A 21,929-nucleotide genomic window follows, 5' to 3' on the forward strand; every position below is an offset into this window, starting at 1 on the left:
AGATTCCTATGTGAATATATGTCTCCTGTCACATGCCAAATCAATTCTTTATGTGTGTGTTTAAGTAGACAGCAAGTTCCCTAAAGGAAGGCCAGTGTCATATACTTTTAGTGCTGAATACAAGCAAATTTGATCTGAAAATTGCATATCTGCATAAATGCAAAACTGATCATTTTCATTCTTATGAGGGTAAAAAGGCCCATCAGGAAGATGAAGATATTTAGAACTCAGAAACATTACAAAAACAGCAAAATTATTTCTGAGCTATAGAACTTAAAAACTGTTTTTGAAGGATAGAGAATATTTCTAAATACTCAAAACTAAAGAAAAAAAAAAAAGACCCAAAAGAAGGAGCTGGAGAGGTCAAGTTAAATAGTGTGAGCTGGGGAAAAAGCAGGGCTCAAGAACAGTATCTAACACGTTGAAGAGTAGCCTGCTTCATGTGCGTGAGCAAAAGAGGGGCTGGCCAATGATGGGGACATGGCAGAGGGCTGATACTGAGGAATGCTCACTGCTTTCCAGGCATGCTTCCCGCAGGTCCCCAATACACACTGAAGCATGCAATCATATCTATCTTGTTCACATTTAACCCAGAGCAGAGGGTCCCGATACAGAACAATGATACAAAATGATTATTGTTCTGGTGAGACCGATGCATTTAAAAACACCTGGGTGAAGTGAACATAAGTAATCTGTACTTTCAAAGCGAAGGGGTATTTCCTGTTTAAAAGGTGTTCTATATTCTTAAGGAGGATGACAAAACACATTAATCATGTTCTATTGCTCCACACACAGTGCCTGGATGTTGAAAGAGCCTCTGAACAGTTAATCCCCCTATGGGTGACTTTCCTGTGACAGGCCGGTCCGATCTAAATAGAAATCAGGCAAGGTGTATTTTATTTTTATCATTGTACCTTTGAGAATTAATTCACCAGGAACTGAGATAAACTGTCAATATTTTTAAAGGTTGCTTTCATAATTAATCCTTTTTATGAACCCTCAGAGATACTGTCTTGGATTTTGTACAATGCATCCCCCTGGTGACAAAGCAGACAGAAGCAGAGACTATCGAGCATATTTTTAAACCACCCAAATCCAACCACACTCCCTCTCAAGGACTTCTCACTAATAGAACATACTTGGTTCAAATACCAACACTTTGCTGCTGGAGTAATGGTTTATGGCAGATATCTCCTCTCAGCAGCTGTCATGAAAAGTAAACATTAGCATATTTCACACGGGCTAGCCAGGCAAGGCTCTAACTAAACCAGGTGTCAAATGTCCAACCATTGGCTGAGAAAAGTGCACCATGAAAGCCAGTGGGCACATAACAGCTTTCAGGGTTACTTGGTGAGCAAATTCTTCTGACAATTGCCAAAACCAATTGTTTTCCTGAATCTGAAGTTGCTAACATTTCTTTTTCTTCTTTCCAGATGGGAGTCACACACTCATTCAACTGGACAACAACGGAGTGTTGTGGCATGGTGGCTGGTATGCAAAGAAGCTGTCTTGTCAAAGTATCTGGAATTCTGAACTCAGGGCCCCTCTCCTACTTCATTTTAACACTCCCAATTATAGTGGACAAGTTCAGCGGCCTTTACTCAATATATTAAAAGTAGCCTGAACTACATGCTATGCAAAAGTATGCTAGGGGGACTACAAAAACATGTTATTCATAGGAACTGGAGAGAATTCCACAGACACTGGCTAGGACACCACCTTTATTAAACACCTACTGTGTGCAATCAAATCTATTCGCATCCCTACACTAAACCTCACTCTTCTAAATAGATTTAACACAGGAATATTCAAGTTTTTAACAAAAAGAAACTATTTGGGCCATGGTGACATAGAAAGAGTACACACACACACACACACACACACACACACACACACACACACACACACAATTTTTCCTTTCCTTTCCCTTTTTCCTATTAACTTAAAAATCCTTAAGTATAAGGACTGGCTGCTATTACAAACACTATACATTGTGTAGAATAGACTTGAAATATTTATTCCTCAGGGTTCTGAAGACAGGAAATCTAAGATTGAGGAACCAACAGATTCCCAATCCTGGTAAGGAAACAATCACCTTTATACTATAGCCTCACATCAGGGTTGAGTGGGGGAAACTATTTCTCTGGTATTTTTCTTTTTCTTATGTGGCCAGTAGTTGCATGATGGGAATTCCATCCTCACCTAAACCTTGTAAAATTCCAAAACTCCTGTTTCCTAATACCATCCTGGATGAGGTTATTTTGACATGTAATTATGGCATCTCTAACAGGGACTGCCTTCACACACTATTCTTTGAATTGACAGCATTAATATGTAAGAATTACTGGATAAATACAGTTTGAATTTGATGGCACAGTTATTCTCAGTCATCTCTAATAATTATGTACATATTTCAGTTTTTATATTGCTTTCCTCCTCCTACAGCTTACACTCCCAAGCTTTAGCCAGAGGATGAAGGTGTTAGATTTGTTGGTATCATTTTTAACAGGATGCAGATAATAGGTTGTATCTAAGCTACATGCTTAGCCATTCATTAAAAGTATTCTTTTTAATGTATATACTGTCAGTCTCTTAAAGGATATGTTGTAGTGTAAATAAGATACCTATTGATGAGAAAAAAAGGTGTCTATTATATATAATACAATTTTACTTGAAGAAGTTAGTTGCCATTTATACACCGTGAAAACCACAGAAGACCCTTTGTGAGAATAAAAACAATAAAAGCAGACAGCGGTAATTTGCTTCCACAATCTGTAATGACAATTTGATTTCATTAGATTTTTAATGTATCAGAATAATTAGAACTATTTACTATTCAGGTCCAATGGGTGTTAAATTCTTTAAATTTTAATTCTTTAAATTTAATTAATTTATTGTAGACAAATAGCTACATAGGAATTTAAAAATAACTTAAAACTACTAAATATCCATTTGTTTGGGGAGGTGTGGTGGTTTGAAAGAAAATGACCCCCAAAGGGAGTGGCACTATTAGGAAGTGTGGCCTTCTTGGAGGAAATCTGTCACTGTGGGGGCAGGCTTTGAAGTCTCTTTTGTTCAAGCTTCCCTCAGTGTGACAGTCAGTTGACTTCCTGTTGCCTGCAAGATGTAGGACTCTCAGCTCCAGCACCATGTCTGCCTGCATGCTACCATGCTCCCCGCCATGATGATAATAGACTGAACCGCTGACACTATAAGCGAGCCACTCCAAATAAATGTTTTCTTAATGAGTTGATGTGGTCATGATGTCTCTTTACAGCAATGAAAACACTAAGACAGAGGTATATGGCTGAAAAGTGGCCATTAACAAGCCTGGAAAATACTTGTCTTGTAAATACTGGTTTCTGATTTTAAATACATTTCTTGTGTACTTTAATTAATTGCTACTACCAGGCCATTCTTGTTGGGGATCCATCTTCAAAACACATTGCTTTTAAAAACATAATAACTTGTATCTTTTTTAAAAAAAAATTGCTGGTAAATTCCCATACAGTGATATCATGTTATTCCGAAGCATTTTTTTTTTTTTAAATAATGGATGACAGGGATATATTTGCGTTTTGTCTCTAAAAACATGTTCATAGGATCAGGAGATGGCCAAGAGGGTAAAAAACGACAACTGTGTAAACATGAGCAGATCCCCAGCACCCACGTTAAAAGCTAAGCATGGCAGAGTGTGTCTGTAGCACAGGAATAAGGTGGACACAGGCAGGTGCAGAGACTTGGGGCCAGCTAGCTAATCAAAATGAGCTCTGGGTCTAGTGAAGGACACTGTCACAGATGGTGGAGAAGTAACTGTGGAAAATATCCTAATGTCAGCCTCTAGCCTTGCTATATTCCTGCAATGTTACCCACCCCCAAAAACTGTTCAGAAACTGACTCTTGAATCTATAGCACTTTCTGTAGGATCCCATCATTTAGAGATTCAGTTTGACCTTTTGTTTATTCACCCATGACCATCAGAGTCTGATGCTAACAGTACTTTGACTCTTTCTTCTGAGTCTCTGGGAAAATGTCTTCCTCTGTCAGTTTCCTGTTCTTTGTCATCCTGGGGGATAAGTTTGAATCCTTATCTAGTATTCAATAAAATTAATAATTGTAATAGATGATAAGATATTTTTATACATTGCTAAAAGATGATAAAGGACCTTGGTGGAAAATGTCTCCTGGGATTACTACCCACCTGTGGCATATTTGGTCCCAGACTAGCTTTACAAGGATTCCTGTACAGCAAACAGACTCAGAGGTAGAACTTTTACTTCCTTTTGTGCAGAAAAAAAAAATAGTGCTAAAAATGACTCTTAAAGACATTCTGTTATACTCGCAGATCAGTGCCTTATTCAGCCATTACCAGAGAGGCTTCCTCCTGCAGCAGATGGGAACAGATGCAGAGACCTCAGCCAGACATTATTCAGAGTGAGAGACCTTGGAACTAGAAGTCCTAAATGGGATATCTCCATGAAATCCTTCCCCTCAGAGCTCAGGGAACCCTATACAAGAGGAGGCAGAAGGAATGTGAGGGTCAGAGGGGAAGGAGAACACTAAGAGAACAAGGCCCTCTAAATCAACTGAGCAAAGCTCATATGAACTCACAGAGACTGAGGTGGCATGATACCAGGTCCTCCGTGTACATACTATGGCTTCCACTTTAGTGGTTTTGTGGTGCTCCTGAGTGTGTAAACAAGTGGGTCTTTGATTTTTGTGCCTTCTCTTAGGCGCTTTTTCTTCCATTGGTTTGACTTCTCCATCTTCAGTGTGACAGTTTTTGTTTTATCCCATTACGTATAATTTTGTTATATGTAATGAATATAAATGAATGAATGAAAACCTAGCTACTAAGATAAATGTTAACAACCAAACTGTTACTTATACCTTACTGGGAGAGGGGAAATCAGCTTTACCTGATAGGGTGACAATGGGTTTATCAATTCCAAGACAGGCCTCATGTTCAGCAGTAGTTGACCAACATATAATGGACTTCACAGTTTTTGAGTATCTGTGTGTGTGTGTGTGTGTGGGGGCACTGCGTGCTTTTTTGGGGGTTGTTTTTGTTTCCCTCCCCCCATCTTGGGAATGGTTTTATTTTGTTTTCTTGGTGTTGTGGAGGGAGGTTGTCATTGTATTGGGTTTTTGTTTGATTTTTGAGAAATAACTTAAAGTTGGGTAGACAGAGATGGGGAGATATCTGGAAGGACTTGGGGAAGGGGAAGAATATGATCAAAATAAATTGTTTTAAATAATAATTTAAAAAAAGCAAAGGCTTTAAGTATTTTCATACCAGCATTCCTTAGCATACAAGTAACCAATTAGTTATCTTTGGGTTGTATTATATAAGAATACTTGATTTTACTAATTGCTGTTTGAGATGCTGCCTTAAGTCTCATAAAATTAAAAAAAATTTTAAGGACAAAAACCCAGATTGGGTCCAGTGGACCTACTGTTAATGAAATATTAACAGTACACTGACCATTGAAAAGCTCTCAATTTTTTTGTCATCATGCAAGCCTTTTAACCTTCTCAGTCATAAGTATCTCCTTCCAGGGAGCCCCCTTAAATTACTTCTGTGGGGGCTGACATAACATCTGATAGACTTCATGGCTAGCGTCCCAAGATGCCTTGCAGTAGTGTCCCTATGAACGGACAATGTTTAGACTTCACTGTTTTGCATGTAGCTGGCCGCCCCATAAGGAATGGAGACAGGGATGTAAAGGGAAGCCATGGGGGAGTCACACAGCCTTGAAAGAAATCAGTGAGGGAAGAGGCAGTTTATGTATTCTTACTCAACTGCCTCAAATAAATTAATATTTCTTTGAGCAAAGAATGGGCAAATTTGACAAATTTGCCCATTATATTGATTTCCTTTAAAAAAATGTGTTAACTTCTTATGTGGTTTCTAAAGATAACAATTTTGTATATTGTCCAATTTGTTACAAGTCAAAGGATATGATTGAACAAACCAGCTCTTCAAATGCAGTCAGACAATTTTTAATTTTACATTCCGTAAGAGTCTAAAAATTAAGCTCTCAAGGTTTATGCAAGACTCAAGAAAGTAAGGCGAGACAAGGAATGTTCCTAGTACTATTTTGGTAGGTCAGAAGGCCTTAAGAGGAAAAACACAATGGCCTCAGCACAGGAGAAATAAAACTCACTTAGTGGCAACAGAGAATGAAGACAACATGGGAAGGCCCAATGCAGTGATCAAAAACCACTGTGTGTATTACCGCCATCTAGAGAGACAGACCTGAGGCTGGGGTATGCAGAACTAAGGCTACTGGGATTTCTGTAAGAAGGCTAAGTCCAAGCTAACACCATGGAATTTTGGAGGGAAAATTTAGAAAATACCAAGACACCTAGTATGGCAAAACCAGGAGTCAAATGGAAATGTTCAGGTTAATAAGTCAACCCTTTTCCATCTGCTCTTGTGTCTGGTAACAGACATTTAAAAAATTAGAAAAATATTTTCCCACCCATGATCTCATTGGATCGTCTCAGCCTGTGAGACATCTGGACAAATATTAGATTCATCTCCCAATAGCAGAAATTTGGTTGAGAGAGGCTAGGTGAGCTACTGCGTGCCGAGCCAGACGTTCACAGCAGGTCCTGTAACTCGCATGTACCAAATCCCAGTCATTCCCTGAACAGCTGACCCTCACTTGACTTTGCCAGACCTGACACTGAAGTTACACATCAGAACAAGCAGGAAAAACTAATTCCCCAATAGGAGCATCGAGACACCCCAGGAGAAAGTGAGTTCTGCGTGAGATATACAGGAGGGGAGATGGGAACAGGACATGTTCTGAACAGAAGACAGTACTTCATAGAATGCAGTGACCATCAGTGAGTCTACCTGCTTGACACAGGTCATCTTGGTTGTGCCTGATAGCAATGAAGCATGTTGGGGACATTAGCCTTCACAGTGGCCTCGTGTAGAAGGGAGAGCTGCTAGAGAAAAACTATTGAAATGCCCCAGAGAAACACTCACAGAAACTCAGCTATGCAAAATAATTAAGAGCACCCAGGAGGATAATGAGGGAAAGGCTACTTTAATGGTTTGGCTTTTACTGTTTGATGTTCAAATATAATGCAGTTGGGGGCAATGATAGGTTGAAATCGTCCATTAAGGTTAAATAATTAACATGAAGCCATCTAGGGTATTTATATTAATAATGCTAATAGTGACAATTTATACTGTCTCCAGCCTTTCATCTGAGATCAAAGTTTATTAAAAGCCCCAAACAAACTGTATAAACACTTGTGAAAGTGGTATTAGAGCTGTTATGTAGATGCCTGAAATAAAGAAAGATCAACTGAGGTGTTTAATAGAAGGGAACAAGCTCAAGACAGAACTAGTACTGCAGCCTAGGGGCACGTCAACATTCACAAGCAAGGAGAACTAGAGATCAAAGCTGCTTTATGGGACTCTGTTTACCAATAAGTTTAGGGCAAATTCTGAACATGGTCCATGGATGTCAGCCCCTCATTTCTCTCTACTTTTTTTAAAAGTAGCCTTGTTTAAGATAAGTATAGAGACCAGTGACTAATGTTCTTCCTCTTTGCTCTTCCCCTTACTTTGTATGAGTCATAAGACAATTTGAAGAGTTCCACTGGCATGCCTTTGTTTACCCTTACCAGTCACAGCAGGGAATACAGAATGGAAGGAATTTTGTCACTAATCAGGACACTTAGTTGTAACTCCAGGTTTTGCCTCACTCGTGAAGTCATGAGCTTCATGGCATACAAACTACCCCTGCACAGATCAAGGATGTGTTACAAGGACTTTTCAGACTCAATCCAGTTTGAACGTTTTCAAAAACGTGAGGACCCTGGCCCAGGAGCTGGTTGGCCGTACCTATGTGGCAAGTGAAACATAGTAGAGACTAGGAAAGTATCTGTTACACACTATTTCTTGATTAAACCAGTATAGAGTGCTTGACAACAAATACTAACAGTGGACATTTCATGAAACTCTCATGCAGCTTCTGGCAGACTAGACCAGGTCAATATGAGGAAGGAGCTTTTATAATTTTACCAGCTCCACCCCAATCACACACACAAAAAACAAGTATATATGAAATGAAGAGAACATTAATAACTCACCCAGGGTCATATAACTGGCTATCATGGCAACTTGACCAGAACCTAGACTTTCTCCTGGTTAATCAGGTATTATTTTTACAATCTGTACCCATCATTGAAAAACAAGGCAACTATCACCCAAAACTTGTCATTTTTCAGAGACATACATACAATGAAAATGCCCCAAATCAGGTTTTTAAAAGCCTATTTCCAAAAAATAGACCCAAGATACACTACTCCTACATATGATATATTAAACGTGTCATTTTTTTCTAGCAGATTTGGGATCTAAAGTAAAAGCCTCACATACTACACTGCAAGTTTTATCCAGATAGGTTCTTTTAAAGAGCGAAGGCATTTCTTATGCACGTTACATTTTTCAGAAAGATGCTTTTACTTTGCTTTATAAAGTATATTTATAATTTTCACACTATAAAGCAAGAGTGCTTTACCTCAAGAATGGAGTTTGTTACTGATAGTGTGCACACCAGGACTAGAAAACACAAGCAAGGCATTTTGACAAGCAGCATGACCCCTTATCGATATGAAATAGCAAGCTGCCAGCCTGATCTGCAAACACTGTGCAGTTCCATAATGCTACTACCTTCCTCAACACTCCCTGTGTCGGCACCTCTATGAAAATCCTGACAAGGCTGTAAGAACCATTTTTTTTCCAAGCTGGAAGAAATCTTCTATTTTTAACTTGACCACCACCTCTTGCCACCGGGTTGCGACTATAAACAGGCCACTTGCTTTAGGAGTGTTACTGTACTTGACCATGAGCAGTCATCTTTTCGAGGCTTAACCCTTTGAAGATGACCCCATTATTGGGAAAGACCAATACTTTAACACTAGCCAACACAGACCCCAGCTTCTGTATTTGGGGAAAAGGTGGATGAAGGAGAATGTCTAGATTGTTTCCCTCAAGGTCCCTCATGAGAGATTCATGAGATATTTCCGTCTGCCCTCGATGCGAATGCACAGAAGGTAGACCAATGCTGGAGCAGTGGGAACCTTGGCAGGGCAAGCTGAGACAGGATTTGTGCAAAACCCTTTTCCGGTTTCAGTTTGAATGGGTTCCCAGGAAGTGTCAAGTCCAAACAAATCCAAAATTTTACAATGTGGCTCGGCCAAGACTGCTGAGATTCACCTGATTCTGGGTCAAAAGCGTACAGAGCACACTGCGTTTTATTTGGTGAAAATCCAATTGGACTGAACCTCTCAGGCAACTTCAATGAGAAGCTCATAGTCCTGGCAAAACCAAAAATGAACATGGCTTCATCTTTGGGTTGGAAACAGCAAGTTTGGGCTTTGTAAAGAGATAAAGCCAACTTTTACTTAGCTTCAAGGTCCTTGCAAATCCTGAGAAGAGGCACTGAAATAATTAACAGTTATCTGGCCTGATTCAGATTCACATACTCAGGTCAGTGTTTCCTGGGCACAGCAGGGGCTCTTAATAAGAACATTAACTCATTGGTGACTATATACTCCCAAGTGACTAGGGCACAATTCATCCTGTTAACAAAGAATGGCTGCTCTTCTGTTGAGCCTGCAGAGCTCTGTGCAAATGTCATTAATGATGAATAATTATTGTAAGATTCAGGACAGCAAAGAAGGAAAGTCATATTGACTGGACACCCCGCCACACATAGGGAAAAGTACATTACAATTGCCACAAGGACACAGAACACACCCTTGTAAATTTGGTGTAACCATGAACTGGACGCCAATATTCAAAGTCATTAGTGTGTGCATAATTCAAATATGTTACCCCTAATGACAGCAGGATGGATTCTTTAGGTCTTTACAGAATTTCTTATGAGGCCACAGGGGTTTTAAAAATAATATTTCTCAATTTTCCAGTGGGATTTAAAATTTTTTAAATAGCTTTAAGTTAGAATTTATAACTATATATCCCAAACCAAGGTAGATTAGATGGTTTTAAGCATTCAATAAGCAGACTGAATGCCAACCCACTGCAGCTTCATAACTGCATATCTGCTTTCAGTCAGTGGTTTTTCAAAAATTTAATTACTTTCTAAAGTAGTTATTTAAACTATTTAGGTCCTCAACACATAAGCACATACATAGGTTTTAATGTTGTTTAGATGTTTGCACCATAAGTTTATGCAACCGCAAAAGGTCACATTTCCCCAATGCCAGCATTTCCTCTGTAAGTGTCAATGTCTGTGTACATATTACTGTGTGTGCACACATTGAGTGTGCATTCGTGTGTGTGTGTGTGTGTGTGTGTGTGTGTGTGTGTGTGTGTGTGTGTGTGTTGTGTGCATGCACACATGTGAGCCAGGGTGTAAAACTGACTGTCTTCCAATTACTCCCAATCTTATTTTTTTGAAATAATGTCTCTTAGACAGCCTGGCTGAAAGCCCCAAGATTCCTCCTATTTCCCCCTTCTTCGCCATGGCCAGCTATTGACATAGATGGAAGGGATCAGAACGTGGGGTCTTATGTTGATGTACCAAACACTTCACTAGCTGAGCCGTCTATTCCCCAGATATCAACAGTGGCATTTTCAAGTAACACTATTACTCATTTCGACTTATTCAGTGAATTCTTTATCTCAGTGATACTTTGACACTATTTATTTGCTTAAAAATAAAAAAAAAATTCATTAAAAAAAGCAATTTGGGGACAGACAACAAAAACTATGTTTGACACCCTTAAAAAGAATGGAGGTAGTGTGTGAAGGTAAATAGTTATTCCAGAAAGTCGTAAATTATTAAATGAAAATTCCAGTGCCAGGGGTATACCACCTCCCTACTAGTTGAGGCCCCCAAAATAATACAGACAGTTTCTACAAGAACTCGGTAAGACTCTGTTGCTGAAGATGCCACACACCTTGATCACAGGACACAGTGAAATTGAGCGGAATTGGGGTGGAAGTTTCCTCCCTCATAGGAAACCCTCACAGTGCTCCATGAGGAGCTTTTTGGACTTCTGAGGGAACAATGTCATCACATCTTATTCAGCTGTGTCCCCCAAGTGCAATGGTACCAAATGAATGTGGAAGATGAGTTTACCAGCACAAGATTGCTAGGAGGATAACTAACTGTTTTCTCACTGGGTTTGATGACTTCTTCAAAGGGGATTTTCAGCTCTTGAACTGTAAATCTAGTTAGAAGCCAATGGCTAGGAGTTCATAAGCCTTAGTGATCAAACAACACCTACTGTTTTCTACATGGACATAGCATGGCTGCCAAACTGCCTTCTGATAACTGTGTGGACATACATAAGATAGTGCTGTTGTCAACTTTGGTCAAAGAAGCATCTTTTTGTGCTGGCCAGCAGTGACTACAGAAACTTACAATTAACCAATGACTACTGATGTCCAGCCCTACACAGAACATCTATACTCTCCTCTCCAAGGCTCAGGGAACATCATGGAAGAAGGGGCAGAAGGAATGCAAGAGATGAAAGAAGTGTGAATTGGAGGTATGGAGTGCTGACTTCCAGGAATGACATTAACTGCAAAAGGTCTGTACAAGATTGGGCCCATCAACAGCTTGTCATGGAGTAGGGAGGTCCTCATGGAGCCTCACTCTTTCTCAAGCATTTATAAGTGGTTAACAGTTGACACAGCCACTTAAGGAGCTCATGTTCTTGAAAGTGACAGGAAGGTAATTTGGATACTAAGGAAACACATGAAATCCCACAACTGACAACAGGCAGAGTGAAAGACCTTGGAACACCTAGCCCTAAATGGGGTATCTCTATCAAACCCCTCCCCTCAGGGTGCAGGGAACCCTGTGGAAAAGGAAAATGAAAGACTGTAATCCAGTGGGGATGGAAGACACCAAGGAAATAAGGCCTTCTATACACAACAAGACTGAGACATGTATGAACTCACAGAGACTGTTACCAGCAAGCACAAGGTATAGGCCAGATGGGGTCCCAGAACTGAGAGAAGTGGATACCTTCCCCCACCTCTAACCCAGAAGCTATCTACAACTGATAACTACTTGCAAGAGAAAAGTTAGTTTTCTACAATGGAGTCTAACTGAGTATATTAACTATACTTAAGGACAGGCCCCATGCCCAGCAATAGATGGCCAACACTAAATGAATTCAATAGTTTTTTTTTTCCTCTTTATTTTTGTCTCACAATGGTTTGTTTGGGCATTTTTTAAGAATTTTACTAGTCTTTTGCTTGTGTATTATGGTTTCCGATTTTGAATTTTTATGGGTTTTCTGTATGTCTCTACATTTCTATTTGCTTCTTGTGCTTTTTCTTTGTTTGGTTTTATTCTCTCTACTTGTTTGTTTTGCCCTGTTTTGGTGTTTTTTTTTTATTTGCCTTTTTTCTAAAGAGAAAGAAGGTGTGGGCTGAATGGATGGGGAGTTGGAGAGGATCTGGAAGGAGATGGAGAAGGGGAAATCGTGATCAGAATATATCATATTAAAAAAAATCTGAAAGTAGAAGAGGAGTAGTTAGAATGAGGAAGGGGATAAGATATAGTGGGAGGGAGAGGGTAATGGGATAAATTATTAAAGTATGGCAAGGATATGTATGGAAACACTATAATGAAACCTATTATTATGTGTAATTAATGTATGCTAATGGGAGAAATGAAAAAGTTGGAAGTTACACAAAACTAAGGAAGACAAAGACTTATCCTTATGAAAACCCACTAGTTTGTAAGCTAATAAAAACATAATTAAAAACTCTGAGTTTGAACAAAGTCACACTGCACAGGTGAACACAGGGGACAAGGATGCCCCAAAAGATAAGTTTGTTCAATGACAATCTTAGAGCCAGGCATGGTTTACCTCCCTATAAGTTAGTAGTCAGAGAGGTCCTAGAAGAACCTAAACAAGCTCAGCTGTTATCATCGTCTGTGTTGCCACCATAACTAGATGGTAAGATTCTATTGCTATATACAACTTGGGTTGTAGAACACAGAGAGATCAACTATGAACTTTCCCGGCTGACTAGCTGTCATAGTGCTGAAAAGCACTATGCAGGTTGCTAGGAGACAGAAGACATCAGTGGTCTTATCCATCACTGAATCTTGGAAGCTACAACATAGACCTATCAGGCAATGTGTGCCCACTTGTGCAGGTGGCATGATGTGTGAGTAACTGACCTCTTTCTGATTGGATATGAAATCTACTCTGTAGAAGGGATTTCATGCCTGATACTGTAAACCTGGTCAAAAGCCTATGACCAGACAGATTGTAGGCCCTACAAAGGAGCCTATTCCTGCTGTTTCATTCACTAAATGGCCATCCAGTCAAACTACATTCAAAAGATTTTTGTTCACACCCAGAGAGTTATGCTGTTCTCAACCTTGGTCAGAAGATCTTCTTGTGGTGGACATCAGTCAGTGGAGAGAATCACAACTGGTCTAAGTGCTCAGAATAAGTGATTATGACCATGAGTTCTCAGCTGTCTACAGAGCATCTCTACCAATCTCCACTTTGCAGAGAACACTGGACCAGGGAAGGGAAAGAAGAAAGAAAAGGAGGATGAGGAAGAGAGCTATGAAATGCTGTCTTCTGAACAAGACATGGCTAGTGCACACGCAAGAGCACATAGCAGGTTAATTGCACCCGATCAAGCCAGTTAAAACTCCAGTATGACGGGGGAGGAGCACCCAAGGTTTCCATCACTAGCTGAGGAGCCACTGGCAGCTGAGGGCTACTAGAGGAGGGACAGTACTTTTCTTTCAGGTTCTAGCCATTGGTATTGCTTGTGGTAAGTGGATGAACCCACACCCATGCATACATGGGCAGCATAAATTGGATGCAGTGGCTTTTATTTATTTATTTATTTATTTATTATTATTATTTACAAAAAGTAAAGGCAAAGTTTAAAGAGAGATGTGCTAGAGGCCGAGGGGGTGCTAATGGGGAAAGTGGAAGGTGAATGTGATGATCAACACACACTCATATGAAAGGTGTGATCAACATATACTCGTATGAAAGGTGTGATCAACACACACTCATATGAAAGGTGTGATCAACACACACTCATATGAAAGGTGTGATCAACACACACTCATATATATGAAAGGTATGATCAACATACACTCATATGAAAGGTGTGATCAACATACACTCATATAAAAGGTGTGATCAACATATAGTCATATGAAATTTTCAAAGGCTAAAAAATAATTTTAAAAGAAAACATGAAAAACACGAATTTTGTCACTGCCCCCTTCCTTTAAATTTCTAGTAATTTTTTCTTATACTCCTATATTTGCTACTCTGTCATAGAGACAAACTACATTCTAAAATTTTTGGTGACCACAAACTCTAAGTGGATACTACATACTTTTTGTGAGCTAGATTATTATTGTATTAAGAAATTTTAAGAAAAAAATCTTACATATGGAATGGCAGCAAAAAGAAAAGAAATCAAAGTGTATCACTTGATGGAATGGGAATAGCACCCCTTTCCCTGTGCCCAGTCAACCTATGTATTCAGGAGCAAAGGCTGATTCTGTTTCAGTAAGTCAGGGTACCACTGTATCTCTTCTTATTTTGTTTCCATAGATTTAATCATTGAGGAATTTTGTTCACACAAAAGTACATGGAAATGAGAGTAGTGTTCTCATATCCACCTTATTCTCTTGACTGTCTTTCTATTTTTATGACAGTTACTGCATAGTGCTCTGTCATCCAAAATTAATTATGATGATTTATCTGTATGATTAAATTCCCTTTTGACTTCATTGAAGGCAAAGGTCTGGAAGCACTTGACGAATTGAAGGGCTGCAGTGTGGTTACTAAGCATTCACTTTCTGGTTTGGGGAGGTATATTCAAAGATGCTTACTGTACACGTCTGTGTTGACATTCTCAAGTGCCCGAAGCACTTGCTGTCAGAGAGGAGGCTTTTTGAAAGCTACAGCAGCCTGCTCAAGTAGCCCAGTGTAGAAAAAGTACATGCAGAGCTGAGGCTGGGAAAGGCAATTCTCTTTATACTGTTTCTGCCTGAAACTCCTTGGAAGAGCTTTGCACGTCCAGGGGAGCATGTTACCCCAGCAGGAAGTCACACTGTGTTGCACTAGCTCTCTTTGGATATCACTGTTGGAGGTGGTAATAATCATTTTGAAGTCAAAACAAAACAAATACCTAGGTTCTGATAACGTTTCAATTCTCTTTGTTTTTGGTAAAATATACCATCGGCAAAAAACATGGGTATAATATACATGTACAGATTAACGAAAGTGACAATTCTTTGTAGTTTTAATTGTCATTACTAATGAAGAGGAGCATCTTAGGGAATCCTACCTAATCTATGAGTATGGTGAATTACATTGGTGAATTTTCTAATGGTAAACCAATCCATATTCCAGGAATAACTTCAATTTACTCATGATTATGCTTTTTAAATAAATCTGTATGTAAAAAATTAAAAATTTATTTTTCTAATAATTTGGTACATTAATTTTGTATACATGGTAATAATTGAAAAGCCATCAATTTTCTTTATTTACACTCTGTCTGGTTTTGCAATAAAATCATGCGGCTCATAACATGAGCTGTACACCTGCCTTCTTCCTTAGTCTCAGGAAGTTTTCTTGAAACTTAACTCCTCCAACACTTGGGAAATTTAATCTAAAACTATTCTGGGTTGGTGACCCTTTGGGAGAAAAATTTCATGAAGACTGTGAATTAAGCATGATTTTAGAATTCAGTCATGGGTCTATTTATTAAATTTAATCTTACTCTTAGAAGTTATGCTTTCTGGTAATGTGGTCCCTTTCCCTGATATTGCAGTTATAACTTACACAGCACTCCAGTTTCTGTGGAGATTCCCCACATCTGTGGTTGTGTCTTCTCTTAGGAGAAGCAATGGTCGCTCGCACCAAGGCAGGCTGCTCAAAGCCAATTTGCGGGACAAGCCACCTACATCACTTTACCAGTCCCACTGCATGGTTGTTTCTCTCCAGTTCATCAATTCCTAGTCCTTTCCTTATTTCTCATTTTTCTCTGATTTCTCTACATTTATTATCTTCTTCAACTTAATTTTGATTTTCATCCCTTCTTTTTTATGCAAGCATCTAAGTACCTAAATTTCTCACTAAGCATCATTTCTGCTAATCTGGCACACTTAAACACATCATTATCATCTCAGCCTATACATTTTACAAGCCCCACTATAATTTATGTTTTGAATTATGGGCTGTTTGGAAGTTTGCTTTGGAATTTCCAAATGTCCACTGTTTATATAGTTTTGTTTAAAAAAAAAAAAACTTTAGAGCTATGTATGACTGTGCCATTAAATTCTGGCCCAGGGATATAAACAGACATGTGTATACAACTTTCAAATATCATTAAATGAACTATACATCCTTTTATCTCTTAATTTTCCTTTTACTAGTTATAATGCAGCCATAACGACCAGAGATGGACCAGGCAGGAACACACAGAGGCAGACAGAGGAAAAAGAAGAGCCTTGGTTCCAAGATTCGGCCATGGCACCATCCTTCCAAGTACTCATTATGCTTGAACTGCTAATAGAAATGAATTTTACCTTAGTGAATCTATACTATTATATGGGGGGATGTCTGGGGTACTACAGTCATGCCAAGTTTTAATAATAGAATATGAGAATCTAAAGTATCAAGGTGTTCATAAAATAACAATAAAGGGAGATTTGTCAGATTGGTGAAAAATGAATTTATGATCCAAGTTGAATTGCTGCAAATTCAATTTCACTTCCTTGCTTTCTCAATAGTTTCTCTACTTCATCTTGGCCTTAATTTCCACTTATTGACTCTGTAGTCCTTCGTCAGAATAGTGACATCTTTGAGAGCTCCCAATCCTTGATTTTTTTCAAGCACATTTCCAAAGCTGGTCTTCATCCAAGATGCCCCTTTCCCATCTTTATTTAGTCTTTCACTCCCCACATCACTCTGTCAGGGGCAGGGTGACTACACCCTATGTCTTCATACTGCATTTCAAACCACAGGCAAGGGCATAAAAGCCATTAACAGCTCTCTATGGAATAAATAAAAAAATTTACTACTTTTAGGCTCCCAATATTCATCAAGGAAAAGCTAGAATTCCTCCCAAGGATATCTCAGCATCTGGTGCCAACCAGTAGAAACTGGTTCTCAAAAGGAAGTCACATGGATTTCTGGTGTAACAGATCAAGCCCAAACTCTTTGGTTTGCATTTCACAGCCCCAGACTGTTAACAATTACCACGACAAACTGTTACCTATGTCAAAGGCTGTAGTCAATCTACCCTGAGAAAACATGAAGGGCTTTGAAAGAAAACAACAGCCAGGCTTCTGGATTTTTCAATGCCACCAGATCGCTCCACCTGGCCTCCACATGGCACTGCTGTTGAGTTTGTGTAATTCTGAGCTGTAGACAACTGACAGCAAATGGTTCTGGTTTACAGATGACTAATGTTGTCTAGTTTCAATTGATTTCACTTTCTATTATGGAAGAAGCCAATTCACTTTAGGACCCCCTACCCCCATCCCTTCTCCCCCCCCCCACACCACCTCTCTCTTTCTGTAGTTCTTTGTTCTTTAGAATCGGTTAGAATATCCTGCCCATGCCATCATTAAACCGTTAGATAAGCATATTTTACAGGAGCTCATTTTATAATTACATGAGAATCATGATATCGATGGTCTTAAGAGTATGCCCTGACCAACCCTATGCTCATTTTATTACATCCTCAATCTGGAATGCCTCCTTTGGCTCTCTTCTGCATGACACTACCAAACTCTTCATATTTCAGAGACAATTCTCTCCTCATTATGTCTTCAAATGACAAAACCTGTAATTTTTATGATGTGCCCAGACACAATGCTGCTCTAATTTATGCTACCAATCTTCTTCCCTTTGTAACAGCTGCTGCAGCGTGCACTGTCTCTCCCACTCAAGTGCTGGGAGCAGTCCATTTACTTCACAGCAGTAACTCACTTACATGTAAGTGACATCTCTTCTTAACCTGACTACAAGTTCCTTACGGGCACTGATCACAACTTATTTTCCCTTTTTCCCCCTTCAGTCAACACAAACATCTCCTATTACCACTGCCTATGAGCTGAGCTTTTAATCCAGAAATTTTACTTAGGTAATCACTTATCTTTATTTGGGAGATCAACTTGCCATATGTTAGCTGAAGGGGTTTCCTTTTCAGGAAAACTCAAGGTAAACAGGGAAAATGGTTCATGCTCAGTAAAACATCAAATAATGTATGGTACTATCTGGAAAGACCCAGAAATTAATTTAATGTACTTCTGGGAAATGTTTCCCCTCAACTAATGGATTGACAATATTTATACTTGTTTTGCTATGTACAGTCTTGCACAAGAGTTGGATACATAGAGTTCAACATTTTTCATTCAATGCATATTTACTGAACGTGAAGTTTTTGACAGATCTTGGGAATTAGTTTACAAATGACGTGTAATTTGAAATCCAGGAGCTTGTCTGACCGTGAATAGAGGGGAAGTTTGAGGAAGAGTGGACACAGAGGCACAGAACTCGATGGTGACAACTGACAAATGACGTCACGGGACGACACAGGAGCAGCCTGCTTTTGGGTGTTACAACTACCTGAACACTTAAAGTAATCAATCATTAGTAGCCCTGGGGGAATGATGAAACGCAAAGTGACATCTGCGCCCACAACACACAACGGCAAGTGATTCCTTCTGTGACCTTCAGAGCCATAGCCAAGTGTGGGGCACCAGTATGTGCCGATGCTCTAGAGTCTGAATTATGAGAGGATAATAAATGATTCAGACTGCTTTCAGCATATTTGATTTTATGAACTATAAAATACTTTATCAGTTGAAAAGCCTACCAAGTGAATTAAATTCTGCTTCTTATAATGCCATATGAAGTCAAAGGACTTCATAATATTTAAGCATTAACATTATCACCAAGCATTTTAATTTTTATGGTTTTACTTATGATAATTATTTTTGAGAAAACTGTTACCGTACCAACTCCAGTCCATTTAATCATTTTTATTTTTCTCATGATGACTTTTAATTTTTACCTTTGGTTCCAGGGGACCCCTTGGAAAAGGCCTGTAAGATTCTACTGCATGATACTTCATTAGGAATGATGTTAGGTATAGAAAAAGACCAACAAATACAAAGAAATGAGAAAGAGTTTGCATTGTTGTAACTTAAATTTTTGGATATCACACTGATAAAATTCTGATATTTAAATAAAAAATAACATACGATCACAATGATAATGACAATCCAGCATTAGGCTTTAATATTTTTCGGAGGTTTTCCCTTCTCTGATATCAAGACTTGCTAAAATTATTGTAATTTTGCCATTTTTACAAATGCAGTCAAGAAAGATACACTTCTGGATGTATATAAATGGTACTTCGTGCTCTCAGTCTGTATACAACACACACATTGTCATTTTGCTTATATTTCTGAAGAGAATATTTAAGTCTTAAGTGTGTTGGCAAAACACTCCTAAAACTAAGTAAAAATGTGGAGGAAAAAACACCGTACCCCCTTAATGCTATCACACTGAAATCGAGGTGAGTGAACTTTTTGAGAGGTCCAATTAAATCAAAGGAAGAAATTACTGAATTTGGACAGTGTCACTCTATAAAAACAGGTACATTTATTTCTATTTCTTAAACTTGAGATACAGAAACTTTACTTATTAGCTTTATTGCTTAAAGGAGTTTTATTCCTTCCTGTACATTAAAAATTTACCAAAAGAAAAACCACCACTGTTCCCAAGATACTGTTAGTATTTTGTGTAGTTTCTTAATGACTGTTTAATGTAAAATATGCATTTCCAGTATTTGCATAAAAGTTTTATACATTGCTATACTTTTCACCACACACAACAGCATGGCAATCTTTACTTCTTCAAATATGTCTTTTTATTGCTGCATAATATTTTGCCATAAAGTAGCACTATAATTTATTCTACTGTTTTGCTGGCTTCCCTTTACTTAATGTGGTACCAGAGACTGAACCCAGGGTCTTCTTGCAAATGCCAGGCAAGCACTTTACCACTGAACTTACACCCAGAGCCTTGTGTTTTTCTGATTCACATGGCTACTGTGAAAAAAATGCTCATTATAGTAAAACAGCCATATTTTCTAAACCTGGAAAGCAAAAAAAAACAAATCACAAAACCTAATTCTTATCTAACAAGTGCCTGATATGGGTATTCTCACTCTTCTGTTTCTTTTTGTTTGTTTGTTTTTGTTTTTTGGAGACAGGGTTTCTCTGTGTAGTTTTGGTGCCTGTCCTGGATCTCGCTCTGTAGACCAGCTGGCCTCGAACTCACAGAGATCCACCTGGCTCTACCTCCTGAGTGCTGGCATTAAAGGCGTGTGCCACCACCGCCTGGCCCCTCCCTTTTCTGTTTCTTAGGGATGTAAGGCATCACAGGAGTTTGTTTCTTGAATTAGTTTTCATTTGAAATGATAACATAAGCCTCTTCCATAATGACCACAGCATGGTGTGTTACAATTTACTTCAACTATAGATACATTGTTTTCTCTCTTATATTTTAAAATGAATCATTTTTCTAATAAATAAAAGCAATCACGTAGTGTTTACAGCTAGGTACTTAAAATGGTTCCCAATACTAGGTTTTGTAAAGTAAGATTGTCAGAAAAGGGCTGACCAGGCTTTATCACTCTCTTTTGGGTAATGGTAAAAAGTGAAAGCAGTAAGTTAAAAACTTGGCCTTCCAAATGCTTGCCACCCAACCTTTGCAGTGATGGCGAAATGAAGAAAAACAGGCAAGGCATGGATCATATTTGTACTAATCCTGTCATCCTCAGAAGAGCTCATCTTGGCATGTCCATTCCGACACCTGCAGTCCTCTTCATGCATTCACACTTCCACTTTGAAAGTTTTCAACAGAAGTCTATATTCACATACCTTTTAGACACAGTTTAGCGCCTTCCCCACTTTGAATCTTAGCAGTGGTTTTAGAAATACTTCCTTGAACTGCTTCCTTTGGTGGGCTTTGAAATCCACATCAGACAGCAGTAATTCTGATACAAGAAGGAAAATGCCCCCACTTACCGTTTCTAATGCATTTACACGGTCCTGCAAATGAAGCATAGCACAGAATTATTAAAGCAAAGCTGTAAGCTGACTTCGTTTGCAGGTTTTTCTGTCTACCTGCTATTAGCAAAATATTATTTTAAAAATATAAAAACTGAAAACTCCTTACTCAGATGATCTCAGCAACACAAAAACAGCAAGAAAGAAACATAATACCTTTTCTTCTTGCACCTACTGATTGACAGGACCTCAGGGATTAATTTAATAGAAAATGTGATGAATTCAGATCCACTTACTGAGAGGAATAGTTCATATCACTACTGTACTATCAAAATTATCCCCTTAAGGATATGTAAGTGTGAATATGGGAATCACAGCTGGGTGGTAGCAGTGGCGTGCAAAAGACACTACCAAGTATACTTGCTTCATTAGGCAAACACTGAAGTGTGTGATCTAGTAAACTTGAGATTTAACTTCAACAGTTAAAAGTCAGACACAAATTCTGAATAAGAAAGATTCCCATGCAGCCGAGGGCCCTGCTACCGAGTTCCTCTAGAGTAACTACAGAATCTGGTTTATAGAAACACTGGCTTTAAAGGAGTCACAAACAGCATCCCTTAACAAGCCAGATGATTGAGAAAAAACCAGTTTGGAACTCAATAACTATAATCAGAACTCTGTCTAGAGGTGAAAGGTGGAAACTGGACATATTCACTGAGTTCAAAAACTGGATCTGAGAGGAAGCTAAGTCTGAAGCTCAAGATGGAAAGTCAGATTTTCCAGGGGGCCGAGGCCGTGTGTTATTCTTCAGCCATTTGAGCAACTGGAGGA

General features: G+C 38.8%; 1 protein-coding gene across 9 annotated transcripts in view; it reads right to left on the bottom strand.

The window, feature by feature from the left end:
- Nucleotides 1-21,929, bottom strand: part of Cep128 (centrosomal protein 128) — a 366,411-nt gene that overhangs the window by 34,187 nt on the left and 310,295 nt on the right. For 8 of the 9 annotated variants that reach the window (XM_052738688.1, XM_052738684.1, XM_052738687.1 and 5 more), the window contains one exon: nucleotides 21,117-21,140. The exons of the other annotated variant lie outside the window; for it this stretch is intronic. In XM_052738688.1, coding sequence (XP_052594648.1) covers nucleotides 21,117-21,140 — 24 coding nt within the window. The remainder of the gene's footprint in view (nucleotides 1-21,116; nucleotides 21,141-21,929) is intronic. 9 annotated transcript variants of the gene reach the window in all.

Source organism: Peromyscus californicus, unplaced genomic scaffold (genome assembly GCF_007827085.1).
Source record: "Peromyscus californicus insignis strain IS unplaced genomic scaffold, ASM782708v3 Scaffold_15__1_contigs__length_86483966, whole genome shotgun sequence".
Classification (NCBI taxonomy): domain Eukaryota; kingdom Metazoa; phylum Chordata; class Mammalia; order Rodentia; family Cricetidae; genus Peromyscus; species Peromyscus californicus.